Genomic DNA, 20,579 nt, shown 5'->3' with positions numbered 1-20,579 from the left:
GTCATCGTCTCTGTCTCCTGGTAGCCGCCTAGCAGGATCATGAGGTAACGCTTCTGCCAGCAGAGTGCGCGTCGGTAGCTCTCGGCGCGCAGGTAGCGGCTGTGCGCCTCCTGGACGCGACCATCGTCCCCGGCGCCCTGCAGTGGCAGCACGGCCGGCCGCTCCGAGAGTCGCAGCCGCTCTAGCTCGGCATCCAGCTGCGCGATGTGCGCCTCCAGCAGCGAGCGCTCCTGCCCCCACTGGGCGCGCTCCGACTCCAGCTGCGCCTGCCAGCGGGCGCGGGCCTCCTCGTCACCCGCCGACGGCGCAGGAGGCTGGGGGGCGGGCGCAACCGGGGCCGGAGCGGCGATGGCGGCAACCGGGGCCGGCGCGGCAGGGGCGGGGGGAGCGATGGGCGGGAGCGGCGGCGGCGGGGCAGGAGCGGAGGGAGGTGACACGTCCCGGCCAGCCAGCTCGGTACCCAGCTGAATGATCCGGGTCCGGATCCGCTCGGCGTCCACGTTCGTGTCCACGATGGCGGCGACCTGCGTCACAGAGCGCCCAGAGTCACGTGCCGAGCCGGATCGTCGAACACACGCCACTGAATGTCATTTAGGTGATGAAATCTCGTCTGCTGTAGGATGTTAGTTATGACGATGCATGAAACAAAACGGCGGTCGCAGATTGGTACAGTTCTATCATCTGCCATCGCAGTACTGAACAGTTCTATCATCTGAGATGCTTACTGCGGCACTTCTACAATCGCCTAATGTGAAACTTAGAGGTGACACACAGTTCAGTTTCTTCCCACGAGCTAAGCACCAATCCTAATAAACCCATGTATGGCGGCTCTTCTTTGAACCCAAGTGCACCCGTTATCTAATGCCCCATCCGATCCCATCATGCGATCGCGCCAGGCGTCTGCCTCCCTGGGCCCGCAGGTGTCCGCCGCGGAAGGCGGCGTGCTCGCGCGGCTGACCGTGGTGAGAGCGTCGGCGGCCGAGAGACGCAAGTCTGCCGTCAGCTGGCTGAGCTCAGCCGCCGGCTTCTGCACGTCATCTGCTGCCTTCTGGCGGGCTCCCTGCACCTGCCGCAACTCCTGCAGCAGCCGCTTCACTTGGGCCTCCAGCGGCGCCTGGTCGTCGGTGCCCGCTTCCTGCGCCTCAGCGCACGCCGCATCTGTCTGCACGGCCGCAAGGAGTCAGAGGGGCATTTTGCAGCTGATGAACTGATGTGTGTGTGTGAGTGTGTGTGTTTGTGGAGAGAGGATGAATACAAGTGTGGACGTCGGAAGTGACTTACTTGGGGGCAAAAAAACGCGGGTTTCATCGAACAAAAAGGTGCTTTCTATGAGTGGAATCAAAAGAGATATGTCAGACCAGGAGATATCTCGCCACGGTCTCAATTAATACTTAAACATGCCAAAAAGAAGTAAGCCCGGCAGGTATTATCGAGGTGGTCTGAATGCCCAGAAATGCGGTGTGGTAGGGGAGCGGCGTACCTGTTTCCTGAGCTTCTCTGAGCGCTGCTCCAGCTCGGAGACACGCTGTCCCAGCTGCTCTGATGTCTTGCCGTCGGCCTGGGCCTGGGCGCGCCCCTGGTCCAGCTCTTGCGACAGCTGACCCGCACGGCCGCGCTCGCACTCCAGACAAGCCAGCATGTCGCGACAGCGCTGTTGCTCTGCCAGCAGTTCCTCCGCCAGCCGCTTGACGGCGCTCTGGTTGCCCGGGTCGGCACACAGCTCGACAATCTGGTCGCCGGCCCCGTCCAGCTTGGCTAGGCACGTCATCACCCGCGCAAGGTCCTTGCAGCCGGCGTCGGTTGTGCGGATCAGCTCCTGCGATCGACACAAAAACAGTCGGCTTACATCGGTAGAGGTACGACGTTCGACGTGAATGAAGACGAAAGAAGAGTATTATCGAAATGTGTGTTTAAGGAGGCAGCCAAAGCTTCCGAAAACAGTAGTGAAGAATGTCAAGCAGAATGGTGCAGAATCGCACTGGGTACGGAACAAGATATTATGCATATGCTTACGTCACCTCTGATGAGTTAGCACATGCCTTTGTTGTTCTATTATCTTCCGTTGCCAACTGCTGCAATCAGCGCCCTCTGTAGGCCCCCCACTTGCCTGCATTATCTTCTGCTCGCGCTCCACGAGCTGCTGGGTAGCCGTCTTGGCGGCGGCGAACTCGCGCAGCCGGGTGTCCGCGTCTGACCGGGCTTTGTCGGGCCGCTCGTCGGCACCGCGCAGCCGCCCCTGTAACTGCGTCAGCTCCGTCTCGAGCGCGCCGCTGGCCGTGCGCGTCTCGCTCAGCCGCTCAGTCAGCGTCAGCTTGGTCTGGTGCTCTGCCTCCAGCGTCGTCTGCAGCTCCTGCACCAGACCTGTCTCCTCCTGCAGGCTGACGGCCAGCTGCTTCACTGCGGCAGACCGGGTACAGCACCCCTCAGACAGACCGGGTACAGCATACCTCCGGCAGACCGGGTACAGCATACCTCAGGCAGACCGGGTACAGTTATCCTCAGGCAGACCGGGTACAGCATACCTCAGGCAGACCGGGTACAGCACACCTCAGGCAGACCGGGTACAGCACACCTCGGGCATACCGGGTACAGCATACCTCAGGCAGACCGGGTACAGGCACACCTCAGGCAGACCGGGTACAGCACACCCCAGGCAGACCGGGTACAGCATACCTCAGGCAGACCGGGTACAGCACACCTCAGGCAGACCGGGTGCAGCATATCTCAGGCAGGCCAGGTACAGCACTCCTCAGGCATATCGATACGCAAGCTCACACTTACGGAAGGGCCCTATTTTGCCGTCGATCATGGGCTCACTGATTCAACATTACCCGTGTCGACTCACTGACAAATGAGCTCAGATAGACTTGTTCATGCATTTACATCACACGTAAAATTCGGCTGTGTGTGTGTTGATTGAACATACATGTGCAATCGAACCGTCATGTCATGCTATTCTATGGAAGATAGCTCCAGCCATACTCATGTCCCGTTTAGTGTGTGTGTGTGCGTGCATTTTGAAACGAGCGGGCCCGCTTCCGAACCAGCTCTCCCTCGATGGCCTCTTCTTGGAACGCACCCTTGGCGTTCATTTCCTGTTCGGCGTTGCCCAGTTCGTCGGCCAACCGTGCCAAGGCCCGCTGCAGGGTGGCCGTGTCCATGTCCGACACATGGACGGCCGCCTCGGCCGGTAGCGCTCGCGGCGTCAGCTGACTCGGCGTGGCGTACGCCTTTACAAAGCGCAGCTCCACTAAGTTGAGCGCCTGCCGGCCGGTGGCATGCTCCCATTAGGCTGAGGTGTCCAGACAAGCGACGGCAAAAACAGATGCCGTCATAGGTGTCTGGGGTTCGCGGAAAACGTTCGAAGGCTCTCCTGCAGTTCTGTTGAATTCATAGTCTACGTAAGTTGGCAAGTGCATTTGCGAGGAACATTATTGACGCAGAAAAGACAGAAGTAAACTGTCTTACTATGTGAAATGTCTTACTGCTCTCTTATCTATGTGAAATGATAGGCATTTAATTACTGGCATTGTAAGGAAGCACCAACGAATCACACCGCAGCGAGTCTAACACGTATGCGGTAGCAGTCTTGCTCAAAAATGTGTCGACGACGATTTAGTCGAGTGTATAAGATGGTGCTTAGTGTGTATACTATGACGTCGCGCACTTACACACGTATTCGTGATCATGTGAGGTCAGATAAGTGTCATACAAGCGCTGCATGTGAGAGTTTACATTGGAGGGCGATGTAGAATGCGATAGCATAGAAGTACAGTACGCAGCATGTTAGCACTACTAATTAGGTTATCCAAACAGAGCTATCACTTACCGCAACTAATCCACCATCAGTCATGTGGTTGTATATATATATATATATATATATATATATATATATATATATGTTTCCACTTTCAGTTGTATATGTGTATATACAGATATATGAATATGTGTGTGCATCAATATATATATATATATATATATATATATATATATATATATCATTACGGCACATAAAGGCATCCTAAGAAACCTTCTATGGCCCAGCAAGCGGGAAAACCTAAACAGCGTCAACCACAAACCACTGCAATATCAATGTATGTGTACCGCAAGCATAAATTACAATTACATCAATCAAAAGTTATATTGCAGGAGCTGTGTTAGACTCTCTAATTACTTGGAGCATTAACACTTTGCACCTACCGACAGGGGTTAAGTTTCCTATCACGTTGGGAGTTGGGGAGGCTTCCGCCCCCCCCCCCCCGCCCCTCCCCCCCTACGTTGGACCTCAGCACCCAACTTGTGCTCCAGCCCCTCCCCTAACTTTGCGAGAAAAGTGGGTCGAATACGAGAAAACTCCGTTTGTTGGCGCACTTTTGGAGCGAGTTGCGCAATTTTTCACTGCTAAGTCTTCCAACTCATTTTGCCTAACTGTAACTCCGCCCACCATTGCAGCAGTCTGTACGGCTCACCTGTAGACCCTGGCCATGCAGCTTGTCCAGCAGCTGCTGCAGCCGGCGGCACAGCTGCGGGTCCAACAGGTCGTCGGCGCTGCTCTCCTCAGTGGCGGATGTGTCATCCTCGGAGGCGGTGACACGCGCCACTGACGTCTTGCGCACCATCTGCACCAGCTGCGTCTCAACCTCTCGGCGCCGCTCCTCCTCCGTCCGCTTCTCCGAGGCTAGCTGGTCCAGTGCCTTCTCCATCGCCCGGGCGCGCTCGTCCGCTTCCTCAGCCTGAGTGTGGTTCGATGTCAGCTTACCCACCGCTCCCCTGCCGCTGAGATGTCGAGAGCTGAGCCACGCTGTAGTTGGATGGCGATCGGATCGAAATAAACTAAACTACGCATTTTAACACATCCTGAAAAGCTTGCACGAATAAACAACCCAAGAATGTTCTGTTAAGCTTGAAGTTTGCATTTATGGATATAAGGAGATCCTCTTTCAGGTCGTGGGTCTTAGTTAATGCTAGGATGCACGCTTGATCTTAATCTCGAAGTTGAATGTAATACGACAGGTTGCAAAATTCATTAGAATTCGCGCTAGTATAGTTGTTACGCCTGTTGTATCTTGCTGCAAACTGATGCACGCTGTTTTGGCTATTGCAATCTGATGTATGTATGTTATTCTACTCTAAGACCCAAGTGCAGAGTGCACCGTGTCACTAAACCTTGAATTCAAATTCAGACGTACCTGTTCTTTCCACTGTTCCTCGGTTTGCTGCCCCTGCTCCAATTCCTCCACCCGATTTCGGAGATATTGGTTCTCGGCGGCGATGTCGGCCGAGTCGGCTGGCACAACACCATCCTTCAGATCTGCTTCCAGTTGCGCCACACGGTCGCTGAGGAAGACACCGACGTTATTAGCATGTTGATAGCTATGACAGGAGTGAAGTTGATGGCTGCACCACGTCCTAAAGGCAGCAAGTCTAAGTGACCTGTAGCACTGAAACCAAAAATTAGCCGTTAAGTGACTGCGCATTGGTATATAATGACAGCCGACTGCACAAAAAACGTAATGATGAGCAATTTCGTATCTCAGTGGCGTTTGCACCTTATCCCACGAACTTGTCCCTTCCCCAACATCATCACCCCAAATGGCGTTTATCTGCAACTGACAGAGACTCACCTGTACTCCTGCAGCTGCTGCACCAGCTGGTCAACGCGCGCCTCCTTCTCCGTGACGATGGCGGCGCTCTCCTCTAGCTGTCGCGCCAACTGGTCTCGCTCGGCCGCCAGCTGGCCGCACTGCTGCGCCAGTTCCTGCAGCTGCTGGTCACCAGCCGCCTGCAGTCGCTGCGACTCGGCCAGGCGCATCTCAATCTCCTCAGAACGGCCCTGGTACGACTGCGCGGCAGGCGATCAACGATGGCGTCAGCAGGGTGTCATCGGTCACGGCAGGCGATCAACGATGGTGTCAGCAGGGCGTCATCGGTCACGGCAGGCGACCAGCGATGGTGTCAGCGGGATGTTATCTGTCCCGGCAGATGACCAACGAGCATGTCAGTAGGTGTTAAACGTCGCACGGACGCTGGTAGGCTCACTCCCCATGCCAAGACGCCGTCACAGTCCAGTTGACATTCTCATATCATGGGATTCCGACTCCGTGCGAGCCGCGCGGAATGAGAATAGGTGGGTTATTCATGGAACTGAGAGATTCGTGCATTTTGACAGCAGTGAATATTCATATACGCTTTACACTAGATTAGCGTATCAAACATTACTAGCAGATGTACTGAGTCAGATGCGTGGCATATACGTCAAGCTTATACCTCCAACTTAGCAACATAGCTGTCGATCTCTTTTTTGGCGTCCGCCAATTCCTTTTCGAGCTTGCCCTCAGTTTCTTCGAGCTTGGCAACGGTCTCGGTCGCCGACTGTGGTGCAAAAAACGAGCATCGTTGGTACAAGTGACCAGTCAGATGCTGGGTGCCAGCTCATTCTGTCTCTCAAATACCATGTCCGAATTAAACACGCGCCCGGGCGGCCGGCTGGATACCCTTCGTTCGAGTGGGAGGTCAATTTGACCCCCCCCCCCCCTGAGATCTCGGGAACTAAAAGAGCTAGAAACACCAAACTTGCAGTGTGTCGACCTGTATATTAACTCACTTAGGTCAAAGTTTGGGGTTCAGAGGTCATGATATTTGTGTCAAACAAATTCAAACAAGGTCAAACTCCAAGTTAGTCTCCGAAGTGCCCCCAGAACTTAGACATCTGTTTCTAAGCAAAAGGTCACATGCTCAGCCAAGGTCAGTGACCTTTTTTGATCTTTGAAGGTCATGGTGACCAAAATCATACAAGATTGCACTGGGTATTGCATTTGAATAACCGACAAAGATTACGCCAGGCAGTATGTTCCCATTTTAAAAAATGCTGACCTGGGTTATTTCAGGTCAATGACCTATTTTAACCTCTAAGAAGTTCATGGAAGATGTATAATGCGGTTCCTGCTATCAGCAAATTCAAAATGAGCACCAGAAACTAACCCACACAGCAAGCCCTAAAGTAATAAAGCAGGTTGGTTTTGACCTCCGTCTGAAGCTTATACCTGACCTTAGGTCAACATAATTTTATCATTAAATATTTGTGTTGCCTAAAAGAGTATCTCAGAGATGTATGGCTTCGTCTAACACTCCGCTGTTGCACCAGATTGAACGATTCCCTAGAAACTGACTTCGCTGAAACTATGGCCTGACTTTGACCTGCCGTAGGTCAGCGAACTTACAATGGCTATCTAAATGTTTTATGCCAAGCGATCTGCTATTCAATTGTCTACAGCTATGCAAAAATTGGCGTGGCTGCGCCACGCCGTTCGGAAACTATTCTGGAAAAACCTTTGGGGGGGTCAATTTGACTCCCACTCCCCACCCGAGCGCGTGTTAAGGCGATGCGACAAAGTGATGCATCACCGACTAACAGTTTTCATATGTACCTAGTTTTCCTAGCACCCCTCCCCCAACCCCACCCCCGGCCGACTTTGACGGGTGCCTCCTCCCTAACCGGACCTGGAGTCGCTCGTTTAGGTCGCTCTGCCCGTCGGCACCGCCAGAAGTCAGCAGACCCTCTAGCCTCGAGAGCAGATCCTGGATCTGGCGGTCCTTGCTCTGCGACTCATCCTCCACAGAGTGTAGCCGAGACTCGAGAGAGCGGAGACGCTGCAGCATGTCCTGCAGGCGGGTGGCGCGAGACCGGTCATGAGCTTGGTATGCGTGGTGGCGACGATGGCTAACAGGGAAGTAACCAAAAAGGCACGATTTGAGGGATTTATTCAGTTTCATTCCGACTGTTAGGGACTGGTCCTTGACGGATATTCATGCGGACATGTCATTGTAGACTTCCTACGTCAATACTGAGCCCTGCGATGCTTTTTAATATTTGTTTTGACACCCCTCTCCCCCCCCCCACGGGTTTTTCTCGTTACATGCACGCAATCACACTACTGCTATGAACATGATAAATGTTTTAGTTTCCCGCACCCTTGCGGGACAGTGTTGACTACATACTTGTTTCCGGGCTCCCCAGGTGCCGCTCGCGCACACGCGGGACTATCCCGATTATTCAGGTCCACTGAATCAGAGGACTGCTTCGGTGACGTGAGTTGAGGCCCTGCCCTTAGGAAAGACCGCCGGACCGAAAGGTCTATTTCAAGGCAGACCACGTCCGTGAACCGACTGCTGTGGGCGCTGGTTGGCCTGGTTGGTCTAAGAGAAGTCTACCGAAGTCATGCTTGACGCGTAGACCTCCCACCTACATTCGCACGCGCATCCACAGACTGCGCCACCGAAGCAGCAGCAGCCCTGTGGCATTACCTCAATGTCGTTGTGTGCCGACTCAACAGACTTAGACTCGCCAGCAAGGGGAGATTCTTGCTGGAAATGGAAAAACCATTAATTTCAAATAGAAACTTCTCGATATGAGTTGGGAACTATCTGAGGACTGCTGGTCACGTTTTAAGATACTAAGCTCACGTTTCGAAGTTATTCAGCGTTGGAGCTTGGGAATATTTCCTCCTCAATAAGCTAGCAATATTCTTGATGACAACAACATATAATGAAACGTTTTTCATCGCCCACAGCGTCATGAAAAACACCGCTAGGCCAACGATACAACATCTCGCCGATATCCTGAGCCTCCTTTGTAACATTCAGCGTCCTCCCTTCATCCCAACTGTTCTCTAAATGCTCCCCGGTCAGACCAGACAGACGGTTTCGCTCACCTGCTTGCCACCGGTACTGGCGTCGAAGATGCGCTGCAGACTGGCGGCCGTGTAGGGCGATGGTCCGTCGTAGCTGGCCGCGTCCGGCGGCGGCTCGTACCTCCCAGATGACGGCGTGTCCACGCTGCTGCCGCCCGCCGGCGCGAAGTAGTCGCCTGGAGGCTAGCGACCGGGAAGAGACGGTTTGAGTGACGTCTCTGCTGTGAACATTACTGTGTTCGATAAAACAGTAGTTATGGGGTGTCTGTATTAACCCAAAGCAAGGAGATACGCACTGTGCGGACAGAAATACAATAGTTGAGGACACATTTCATTGTGTCGTGTACTTCCCCGCGACGTCATCGCGTCGAGTAGGCCGTGCGCCGCCCAGCGTCATAGAATACGATAGCGTGATGAAGCTGACCCACCTCTGACGGCTGTGTCTTGTCCGAGTCTGAGCGGCGAGATCTGTCGGATGTGGGCGTTGGAACGCTACTCTGCAATGACACCACGCGGCTATGTCACTGGAGGGCTTCGCCACAATCAGCTTCGCGACAGTCGCCGTACATTCTAGCCACAGTGTTCTGAATAATGATATGTTCGCGATGATACCTGCATGTATTTACGTACGTTGACGAAACCTTCGCAGTATGCAGTTTGTGCTTAATCTAAAGCGGCGTCAGAGAATACCTGAGCATTTAGCTGGAAGCACTTACCACGTCATCCATGTCCACGAGCGGTGGCTCCTGGTAATCTACGAACTGCGCGGTCTGCGGACTTCTGTACGGAACTGGTGCCTGTAAAAGGGCTGGTATGTTTATGAGGTTGTTTTACATTTGTGTGCGGGGGGGGGGGGGGTAGCAGAAATATCCACTGTCATGATCATGCCCCACAGTTTACAGTCATATCTTTTTTAAAGTTTCAAATCCTTCTGTTTCTGATCTCTTGTTTTGCACAGCTTATGAGAGTACACCCGCGACATGTATGACGTAATAATACATCACACGAGCACTCCACCTTATTGGCTGTGTTACGTTCATAACGAAGAAAAGTATAGCAGGGGTGCAGTTTGCTACTCAGTGGGGAAGAGGCTAAAGCTTAACCCCCCCCCCCCCTCCCCACGCACAAACACTTGGCTTTAGCTCTATTCACTGATGCTTTGGATCAAAAAGCTTTCAGGTTATGCGTCGCCTTTTCACGGTTTTGTTTTCCTCGGGGATCTATTGTCTCGTAAATGTCACTGTCTACATTTCTGCTCCCAAGTATGCACTGAATGGGATGGATGTGTGCTATCTTCCGCTACATGATGGTCCGTTCTTCACAAATCTGACGGCGTTGAAATGTGCCTTTAAAATATCGGCATCAATCATATGTATACTACAGAGACTTAAAAGCTTGCTCCATTGTTCGTTTATAACATACGATGTGTTAAAAGAGAACCTTGAAGAACCCCATGTTTGACCTCACAGAAGACAAAGCGTGACTTAGGAACACTAAGTTGTGTTCAGAGAGCGACTTTGTGTCAGCAATCAAGGACTCCCAGACGTTTTCAGAGCCTATCCACGTATCAGCTATGGCTGGCAAGCCTCAGCTCTCCCCGCGGGACCTCATAAGTAGGTGGCTGCTCACCCGGTGCATCCAGGGCAGGTAGCACTGCTGGTCACCGGATCGGACTGAGCGCGTGACGTGCAGGCTCGAGGAGGAAAGGGCCAGATTGGGCGGGCTCGGTGCCGTTGTGCACATCTCTTCCATCGAGTAGAAGCGGTTCCGTGGCACTCGCACGGCCGGCGCCGACTCGGACGGCCGACGCCGCTGCCGGCTGGCGCTGTCCTCCGACTCGGAGCTGCTCGTCAGCTTCTCCAGGAAGGCGGGCAGGTTCGGCGACGGCGTGAGCGTGCGCTGCTCGCCGACGGTCGGGTGCGGACTGCCCGCCTCGAAGATGCGCTCCAGACTGCGGCTTGTGTCCGGACTGGGGCCGTCAAAGTTCTCGGCCGACTCAGCGGCGGCGGCAGCGGCTGGTTGCGCCGCGTCGGCGCTGGCGTCAGTGGCGAACACCCGCTGGAAGCCGTAGATACCCTGTGCCGGCTCGTAGTCGCCGCCGTCGCGTGGAATCACGTCCAGACGAGGAGACGGGTCGCCGGAGGAGACAGCCTGGCTGCCGAGGTCCTGCGAGCTGCGCGGTGACGCGATGGAGGCGTGCTCGTGGCCGTACCACATTTGCGGCGGCTCGTACCCCTGCGGGTAACGCTGGAAGCCGTACTCACCCTGAGCCGGCTCGTGGCCCTCCCCGTCTGACCCTGACGGTGGCTTGCCGTGGGGTGCGTGCGGAGTGCCCTCTTGGAGGGGCGTTGCTAGCGCGCCTTCCGGTGCCAGCTTCTCCTTGGAGGAGGGCGTCGGTGGAGTGGGCGGCCACCCCTTCACACTGTCCCAGACCAGGCCTTGTGTGTATGGGCTGAGTGGAACGGGCGCGGTCCGGCCTGGACCGGTGCCCTCAGACGGCCGGACATCCTCCAGAGAGCTGGGCGTCTCGGGAGTTGGCGGCCACCTCTTGACCTCGTCCCAGTTGAGGCCTTCCATGTACTGCCCCCTGCGTGCCGGCGACACTTGATGACCGCCCTCCCCGGCCGACGTCACATCCTCCTCGGAGCGCGGCGTCGGCGGCGTCGGCGGCCAAGAGTCGGGGCAGGCGAAGGCACACAGTCCCTGCGTGTAGGTGCCGTCCGGCTCGGGCAGGTACTCGACTGAGCCTCGGCTGGGCGGACCCAGCGGTGGCTGGAAGCCGTACATGCCGGCTGCCGGCACGTACTCGGCGCTCCGGCTGGCTTGCGGAGTCGCTACCGAGCCGATCGACGTCTCCGACCAGGTGCCCAGGTCCTGGCAGGTGGCCGCGAGGTTATCGTCGTCAGCTTCTGCGGTTGAGCATCTGTCGGGCGTCATGAGCACCGCCTCCCGGTCGCTGCGCAAAGCCGAATGCTGGGGTCGGACCTGGCCGCTGTGCGGGGTGCCGGACTCGAAGATCTGTGCCAGCGTGCGGGTCGTGTCGGGACTGATGCTTTCGTAGTCTTCGTCTTCGGCCACGGGAACCGGCGCTGGAGCGGATAGGGCACTCGTGGCTTGTCTGCTGCGTTCCCCTGGCTGCGAAAGTGAAGCTCTGTCGTGGCCGTACCACATTTGTGCCTGTTCATACCCCTGCGGGTACCGCTGGTAACCGTACTCACCCTGGGCGGGTTCGTACCCCTCGGCGTCATCCTGGCCTCCTCCGGGTGGACCTCCCGCGGGAGGGCCTCTACCGGGCGGTCCTCCTCCGGGTGGTCCTCCTCCTGGTCCATCATCGGGAACCTCGCCCGGGACAGGATATGGAGTGCCGTCCTGAAATATGCGAGCCAATGTCTTGGTGGTGTCCGGGCTCACAAAGTCGTAATTTTCGGCTTCGGGCAGGACAGCAAGACCTTGTCCCTGTGTTTGTGCCTGGTCGACTTCTTGCTGTGACGGAAGTGAGGCTTTATCATGGCCGTACCACATCTGCGGTGGCTCGTACCCCTGCGGGTACCGCTGATATCCGTACTCTCCCTGTGCTGGCTCGTACCCCTCCTCTCTGACCTGAATTCCTTCTGCAGGAACCTCATTAACACTAGAACCGCCAGCCTCTCCAGGAACAGGATATGGTGTCTCGCCTTGGAGAATACGAGCTAACGTTTTCGTGGTATCCGGGCTCATAAAGTCGTAATCCTCCGTTTCCATAGAGATAGGGGCAGCATTTTGCGCCTGGTCTGTCTTTTTCTGTGACGGCACAGCCGGGAGCGATGCCCTGTCATGACCGTACCACATCTGCGGTGGCTCGTACCCCTGCGGATACCGCTGATAGCCGTACTCTCCCTGGGCTGGCTCGTACCCTTCACCTCCGACCTGACCTCCTCCTGGAGGGCCCTCACTAACACCAGAACCACCAGCCTCTCCAGAAAGAGGATACGGTGTTTCTCCTTGAAGTATGCGAGCTAACGTCTTTGTGGTGTCCGGGCTCACAAAGTCATAATCTTCCGTCTCCATAGAGATAGGCGCGGAAGCATTTGCCTGGTCTGTCTTTTGCTGTGATGGCACAGCCGCAAGCGATGCCCTGTCATGACCGTACCACATCTGCGGCGGCTCGTACCCCTGCGGGTACCGCTGATAGCCGTACTCCCCCTGGGCTGGCTCGTACCCCTCTCCACCGTCCCGACCTCCTCCTGATGGAGGTCCCTCTGGTGAGGCTCCAAGGTCACCAACCTCCCCGCCTTCAACAGGATATGGTGTTCCCTGTTGAAAGATTCTCGCTAATGTGCGAGTAGTGTCGGGGCTGACGTAATCAAGGTTTGAGTCATCTGGCAGAGCAGCCGGTTCGGTGGCCGGCTGACTGCCGGACCCTCTGCCCTCTGTTCCTGGAGAGGGCAGCGAAGCTCGCTCGTGGCCGTACCACAATTGCGGTGGCTCGTACCCCTGCGGGTACCGCTGGTATCCGTACTCGCCTTGGGCCGGCTCGTACCCTTCTCCGCCGTCCAGAAAACCTCTTGAGACGCCAGTGGGGGGTGGCCTGGCCATGCTCTCCTCCACCGGGTAAGGGGTTTCGCCTTCCAGTATGCGTGCGAGCGTGCGCGTAGTATCTGGGCTCATGTAGTCGAAATCTTCGGCATCCTCAAATGCAGATTGATCAGATGAGTCCGGTCGGGCAATGGTCGGTGCTGATCTCTCGCTGGTACCTTGCGACGAAAGCGACGCTCGCTCGTGGCCGTACCACAGTTGCGGTGGCTCGTAGCCCTGCGGGTACCGCTGGTAGCCGTACTCGCCCTGCGCCGGTTCGTACGCCCCTGGCGGCGCTCCAGTGCCGCGTCTGTCTTCCGGAGGCGCTCCGCCTCCCGCGGAGCCCTGGCCGCCGTACGGTGTACCCGCGGCGAAGATACTTGCCAGCGTGCGCGTCGTATCCGGACTGGGCCCGTCATAGTTCTCGTCCTCGGTGATTGGCGGCGCCAGCATCGCCGGCGTCGGCGGCTGCGCGCCATAGCCGAGCTCAGTGGAGGCGCCCATCGAGGACGTGTCGTCCAGGCTGGCCGGATAGTCCGACTCTCCCTGTGACTGGCCGTAGTCGGACGTGGCGTAAGCTGGCGGGCGCAATTTCCGAACCGGCGTCGGACGGCAGCGACGCTCGTTCGTGCCCGTACCACATCTGCGGCGGCTCGTAGCCCTGCGGGTACTGCTGGTAGCCATACTCGCCTTGCGCCGGCTCATACTGGGCGCTGGCATCAGTGCGCGGTGACGAGAAGGGCTCCGAGCCGCCGTCGGTGCCCCGCTGCAGCGCCTCTCGCGGCAGACATGGTTGCACACCCTCGTACCGGCTCATCAGGCGCTGGCCTCGCGATGCGAACTCCTCACGCTCCTGGTAGTGGGCCAGCTCGCCATCGTCGATGCTCTGCCCGCTCGGTGTCTTCGCGTAGGGCGCTTCCTGCTCCTCGGAGGAGACAGCCGGCTCCAGCACACGCGTCTCCTGCTCCCTGTCGCTCTCCTGTCCGCGCTGCCGTTCGTGCTCCTGCTCCTGTCTCTGCTCCTGTTGTGGGGTACGCTCCCGCTCGCCCGGAGCCGGGCTGTGGCTTCCGGAGTCGCTCGCCTCGGCCATCATCTCGTTGGCCGACTGTGCCGGCGTATAGTAATCCTCCTGCGAGCAGCAGTACTGCGGAGGGCGTGAAATAGGCGCTGGGCACGTCGTGCGGGGTGCCCTGGTCGAATATGCGCTGCAGGCTGGCGGCCGTGTACGGAGCCGGGCCGTCGTAGTCGTCGTCGGGCGGCAGCGCGTACAGGCCGGAGACTGGGGTCGACGTGCTGCCGTCCGTCGGAGCCGTGTAGTTGGAGGCTGGCTGCCAGACAAGGATCGCAAGCGTGAGCAATCCAACGATGAACCACACACGCACACACAAATCAGTGGAACCTCTTAATTTAACTTAGCAATCCAACGAAGTCAGAACCACACAAACACATAAATCAGTGGAACCTCTTGATTCAACTGAACTTCGCGGCTTTCAAAAGTATGTGACGAAGAAGCGTTGACTATATCGGAAGCTGCCAGCCAACACTACGATGAGAATGTTACCTGCATCATGGTGGTCATATAAATGTTCGAGAGGATTCCACCATGCATGTACTTTGTCATCACGTTGTTAGCAGCTTTGTTAGAGGGCCGCTACGTCGCGATGCTTCCGCCATGCCCCTGCCCGTACCACAGGCCACCACACGCATGGGAAACCGAACAGCCCCTTCTCGCCCCTTACCCGCATGCTCCATGGCAGGACGTCTCCTTCTCTGGGGCTGTTGCCGTCCTGACCCTGGACGAGCGTCTCCGAGGACGAGTGGTCGGCCGGTGCGGCGACGGACGAGCCAGGCCGTGACCTGCCCCGCACTACGCCAACCGACTCGCGGGAGGCGGGCGTTGCCACGCTGGGTGGCCAGGCGGACGGGCCGGCCCAGTCCATACCGGCGGCGTACTTGGCGCCGGGTGCGCCGTGCCTCACCACCACCGTCTGCCGGTCCGAGTCGATGATGACGCTGTCGCGGCCCATCGGCGTCGGTGGCGACGGTGGCCAATTGACGGGGCCGCGGATGTAGCCCCCGGGCGGACCGACCGACGACGACGAGGACGGCCGCGACTGCGACACGCGCGCCATCATCTGTTGCGCCACGCCTCGGATGCGCTCTTCGGACGAGAGCCCATACGGGCCGTGCTTCTCGAGTGAGCGGCTGGGCGTGGCTCGACTGGGTGGCCAGTCTGGAGCGCCGCTCCACAGGAGGCCGTCCGTGTAGCGAGCGGGCGCGCCCTGCGGCGCCAGCGGCCCGCCGGCCGACGAGGTGCGGCTGGCTCGTGAGCCTGGCGTATCCGGGCTGGGTGGCCACTGGCCGGGTGCCGGGCCGCCGCCGTACGCGAGGCCGCTGGCGTAGGCCAGCCCATCGGACTGTGGTGCCCCGGCCGTCACCGCCGGCGCCGGTGTGCCCAGCTGCTCCTGCGACTGGCTGGCGGCGGACGGCGCCAGCTGAGTGCCCATGCCGCCGCTCGAGGCCGGCGTATCCGGCGACGGCGGCCACTGAGCGGCGCCTGAGTAACTCAGGCCCGACATGTACACCATGCCGGGTGGGCCGCCGCCCTGGCTGCCACTGGACGGCGTGCGACGAGTGCCGCCGACGGGCTCTTGCTGCGCGGGCCACGCTCCAGACTCAGGGTGAGCGGGCGCGGCCCTGCGCGCGTTTTTTGACCCGGCCGAGAGGGGGGCGCGCGGCAGGGTCTCCTGAGAGCCGGGCGTGGGTGGCGTCTGTCCGCCGCTGCCCCAGCCAGTCGGACCGATGTTCTGCCACGCCAGGTTGGTGGTGTAGATCATCTCGGTGGCGCTGCGGGAGCTGGAGCCGGGGCCTGGGCGGCGAGCTGCGGCCGACGAGCCGCCGTCCGGCGCCGCCAGGAATCCCGTCTGCGATCCCCAGTCCTCGGCTCCCAGCTAACGCCGAGCGGCAACAAGAACGACGCCGTGACGATGCATTTATGCATGCGAGATGCGCATGGAAGTTAATACGTACGTTAAGAGACAATTTTACTGTGACAGTAATAAAGGAGAGAGTTGTGAAGCATTCTCAGCGTGTGAAAATGGAGGAGCTGCCTCCAGATGGGTTATTGATGCCTCTCTGCATGAGCTCTCAGGGTGTGGTCTACAACGTGCCTGGCATTAGGTAAAGTCACACACACTTTCACAAGCTCATCTATTTTTGGCATAATTTTATGCACACCATTCATTCCGGCATTTCGTAATTGACTGAGGATTTTTAGCCCAAGGCGTTTATAGTGGATTCTCTGTTTTGCAGCAAAAAGGAATGGGCTTAGAGCTACGACGGGAAGGTACCATTGCTTCGTCACGTTCTTGGTCATATCGCTTAAACGCGGTGGCCGATACCAAATCTTCGGCTCCAATCTGCAGAAAACCGTACATCATCAATAAAAACTTAGGTATCAAACCTTGAAACAGTGCTGAAAACGCACACATTACATTGCCCACAGAAACATGTTTTGCAGCATATCATCTGCACCTTGCCTTAAATTTTGCGATAAAATTGGAAGTGTGAACGATTGTGCGGGACAAACAGAATAAAAAATAAAAGGCTGAGTAAGGTACCATGTCGGAACTGGACCGGTCCGTCGGCTGGCCCCTGCTCGTCCATGCTGGAGGGGGGCTCAGATGAGTGGGTCGTCTCAGCATCTTCTGTCTGTAACGGCCCGAAGAAGAGATTACCACAAGCTGAAAGTCATTCCAGGAGCGTTCAGCCCACAGGCCTACAGTTTGCCCGAAGCCTCGCCAGTGGATGGCTGGAGCACGGCGTCACAGCCCTGCAGTGCACTGAACGTATCATATAGCCAGCGCGCTCTGAGCATCTCCTCGTCGGGTTATCATGTGGATGGTTATCATGTGGCCATACATGCAAATATGGCCACGACGTGAGTCATAGACATGGCACTTATACGTGATGAGTAGGTTATTTTCAGCGATATTCTTGGAATTCAATTTCAACAGAACCCAACCAGACATGACCACTTTAAAAGAAATATGGCTCCGCAAATACTAAAAATCGTGTTTATTGCAGTGCAAAACCGAAGTCGCTACAACACAGGGTACTGTGGCCTGATGAGAGCAGTCCTATCAGCAATTGCTGTATTTTTTTCTTCTACTTAATGCGCCGACCATCTGGCAGCCGACGCGCCAGCGTTGCAACGTCGCACCGAAAACCGCCCGGCGGCGCCGCGGCGTTCGCGTGACGCACCTGCGAGTCGTGGCCCTGGGGGTAGTTCTCGGCGGGCTGGACATTCCACGGCAGGACCTCGACCTCAGTGCCCCGGTCTGAGTCGCCCACTTCCTCAGAGGTGGTAGTCAGCGAACTGTCATAGCCGGACGACTGAGAGCACACAGAGATCACACCTGTCACTTTGCTGGGGAGATGAACCGTCGTGATGGTTGTCAGTCTGCCTGCTAGGATTTACAGGCTTTGAAGAGCTCGACTTGATCTGTATTGCGATGGTACGCGATACGATCCTTCCAAATACATTCATTCAAAAGACATGCAAGTAATTCAAGAGGTTGGTATGCGTCTGTTTCTTTACAGCACGTGGCTACGCTATGTTTGCTGCGTGCGTCTTTAAGTTACCATGCAAGTTGCGCAATTCCGGTGAAACCGAACCTAAACGCGTAACGGTTTTATGGTGACAGCATTCTTTGCCGGACCCAATCATAAGTACAGAGGGCCTTTTCAGGACAGCCATTCTTAAAAAGTGAAAATCCGTATGCCACATATAATACACGAAAAATAAAACCAAATCAGTGTAGTTCATACTATCAGTTGCTTTGACAAACATCATCCTGGATATGCTTTGTATCCTTTAAAATTATCTATTTGGAAAGGGGCCATCAATTGTTATTACTTAGAGCACCTGATTATCGCTCTCATAACACCTCTTGCGCCGAGAGATGCAGACTGACGAAAATAACAGCTCATTGAACTGGATGCAGCGCCACCATCATAGGTGGCGCTTCTACCACTACAGGTGACGCCACTATAAACGCGTCGGCCGCGCGGCATCATTAGTTGTCGCCATACTCTGTGCAGTGAATGCCTGCTTACGTATTATATTGGTCATGTCAACTTCGCCAGCTTTATGTGTAATCGTCTGTTCGTGTCCAAGTTATTTCTTTGTACTGCCAGAAACATCTCCACCACTTAAAGCTTTTCATTCGGTACGTTGTTTCCTTACGTCTTCATGTTTTCTCCAACGGCAACAGGCCTGCTCTGCCTCCTTCCGCTTCCTCTTCCGACACAACGCGCGCTCACGATAGGCAAGCTGCTCACCACTTCACCGTGAGGGCGAATATATCTTGGCGCGAGGTGAATTGCTAAGTGGTATGCAAACACACTTTAACTTTGATGTTCAAATTTGCATTATGTCAGTGAAAATGCTGCTGCATTGGGAAAATGTGGGTATTCTCATAAACTCAAGTTTGTGTTCATTTTAAAATGGCCTAATATTCAGCAAACGATCCCCCCCCCCCCCATTGAATATCGTGGGGTCTACATATTCCCTGCAACTTACTGGGTAGCCTCTTCTCATGTGGGGCTTAAAAATTGTTTTGTTGCCAAACAATTGTCATTGTTTTTTCTTCAAGCCTTCATTTGCCCTTAGATCAGTGTTGTGCTTGGGCTTAATTGTGCGAACCATGACAATGAGCTTACTCACCACAAACGAGGTGTGTGATTTGGCCCAGCCATGCATGATAGATGTTGCATAGAACTATATCAAAGTTTTTGACTAAATATCTTGGAGGAAGATCGCATGACGCATGTGATGTAAGTCGGCGCGTGCACGTCAAGTGTAATTCCACGATGAATGGTCTCGTCTGGCAAAGGCATACACAATACAAAAAGTGCATGACGGAGTTGTATGCCGATTGGAAAGGTATACCTTATTTCTTATGTTATGTGATATGATGAAATGCAATGTACGTACCGGAAATGTATGGCTCAAGAATTATGACTGGGTCATTCAGAACCACAACTTCTTCATGCGTGCACTAACGAACCTAGAATGCCGCGTACGCAAACCGAACATTCTGCCAACAGCCGCCGATACAGTCCAAAGGCCGAAACCTTAGAATTCGGCTGGATATAAAGCACTGTCCGGGGCAAAGTGTATTGCCTTTGCCTTCCCACGTACAAATTTAAGGAGCGTCGAATTTGCCACGAATTTGCAAGCTACAACGAACATTTGATGACAGTTTTTTATTTCCACTATTTTTTCATATTTGTCTGGTCATGTGTCCAGTCTCATAAGCTACGCAGACTCAGATGGATTGCCCTGAAATAAAGGGCGTCATTAACATCATATCCACAAAACACTACTGACTCACCAGTAGGGCGTCATCAAAGAAGAATCGACAAATTTATAGCAATAAAAACAGAACCTGTCCTGTGTGGATGCAAAACCCCGGAAGATATCATACAAACAGACGTCAATCTCGTAATTTACTTCTCATGGCGCCACCTGTCTCGGAAGCTGGGCATTCACGAGGGCCACAGCTATCAATCCAGCCGAGACTGCCGCAGTTATTCGGCTTCCTCACCGGGTGCGGCGTGCCCTCGTCGAATATCTGCTTCAGACTCTTCATGCTGTAGGGTGTCGGTCCGTCATAGCTGGCGGCATCAGGGCGGTGGCTCGTATCTGCCGCCACCGACGCCACCGCCACCGACGCCGCCACCGACGCCGCCGCCACCGCCGCCACCGCCGCCGCCGCCGCCCGGCACTTCCAGGCCGCCGGTAGCCGGCGTGCCGTCCGCTCCCGCGCCGCCCGGCGACAGGGAGTAGTAGTTGGCCGCTGGCTGTAGGTGGAAGGGTGTGTGTAAGGAGAGTTGCAATAGTTCTGTGTGGCACTTGAGAGCCTCGTGCTAGGTGTGTTGATTCAGACGCCTGCCGTCATGGATCAATCAGTGAAAGGGACAGCGGTCATGGTCAAATCGTCTTTGTTTAAGACAGCGGTAGTCAAATTTGCGGCACCATGATGAATCACCAACTGGAAGCGTGTTTTAGCTCCAGTGGGTAATCTCAATTCTGAGGAAATGCAATTTTGCCGGTTACGTCCGCCGTTGTGATATTGCAGACCTATAACGGAACATAATCGGTGCGACCGGCTTTCAACGATTATGACAAAAACGCTTGCAGTTCCGATAAAACTGAATTGCTACGACATGGTGGGAGGCTGTCGATCACTCCTCACATTTGACTAAGAACGGAGCCAATCTTGCTGACGCACTGACCCGCATGTTCCAGGGCAGAATGACGTCATGGTC

General features: G+C 55.7%; 1 protein-coding gene across 1 annotated transcript; it reads right to left on the bottom strand.

Moving 5' to 3' along the window:
- Positions 1-411: 411 nt before the first annotated feature.
- Positions 412-20,013, bottom strand: LOC119109483 (uncharacterized; the record flags this gene model as incomplete). The annotated part of the gene is given in 19 exon segments (XM_037233109.1): positions 412-524; positions 959-1,162; positions 1,481-1,816; positions 2,108-2,397; positions 3,080-3,263; positions 4,470-4,733; positions 5,190-5,337; positions 5,625-5,842; positions 6,268-6,372; positions 7,501-7,662; positions 8,305-8,364; positions 8,712-8,873; positions 9,119-9,187; positions 9,407-9,487; positions 10,320-14,572; positions 14,984-16,195; positions 16,865-16,955; positions 17,508-17,639; positions 19,856-20,013. Coding segments are annotated over 15 exon segments (6,041 nt in total), but the record flags the coding sequence as incomplete, so codon positions are not given.
- Between the last annotated feature and the right edge of the window lie 566 nt (positions 20,014-20,579).

The sequence above is a fragment of the Pollicipes pollicipes genome, unplaced genomic scaffold (assembly GCF_011947565.3).
Source record: "Pollicipes pollicipes isolate AB1234 unplaced genomic scaffold, Ppol_2.1 Scaffold_7231;HRSCAF=8579_pilon_pilon_pilon, whole genome shotgun sequence".
In the NCBI taxonomy this organism is placed as follows: Eukaryota; Metazoa; Arthropoda; class Thecostraca; order Pollicipedomorpha; family Pollicipedidae; genus Pollicipes; species Pollicipes pollicipes.
Note: the sequence above shows the minus strand (reverse complement) of the source record. Positions and strands in the feature narration are given on the sequence as shown.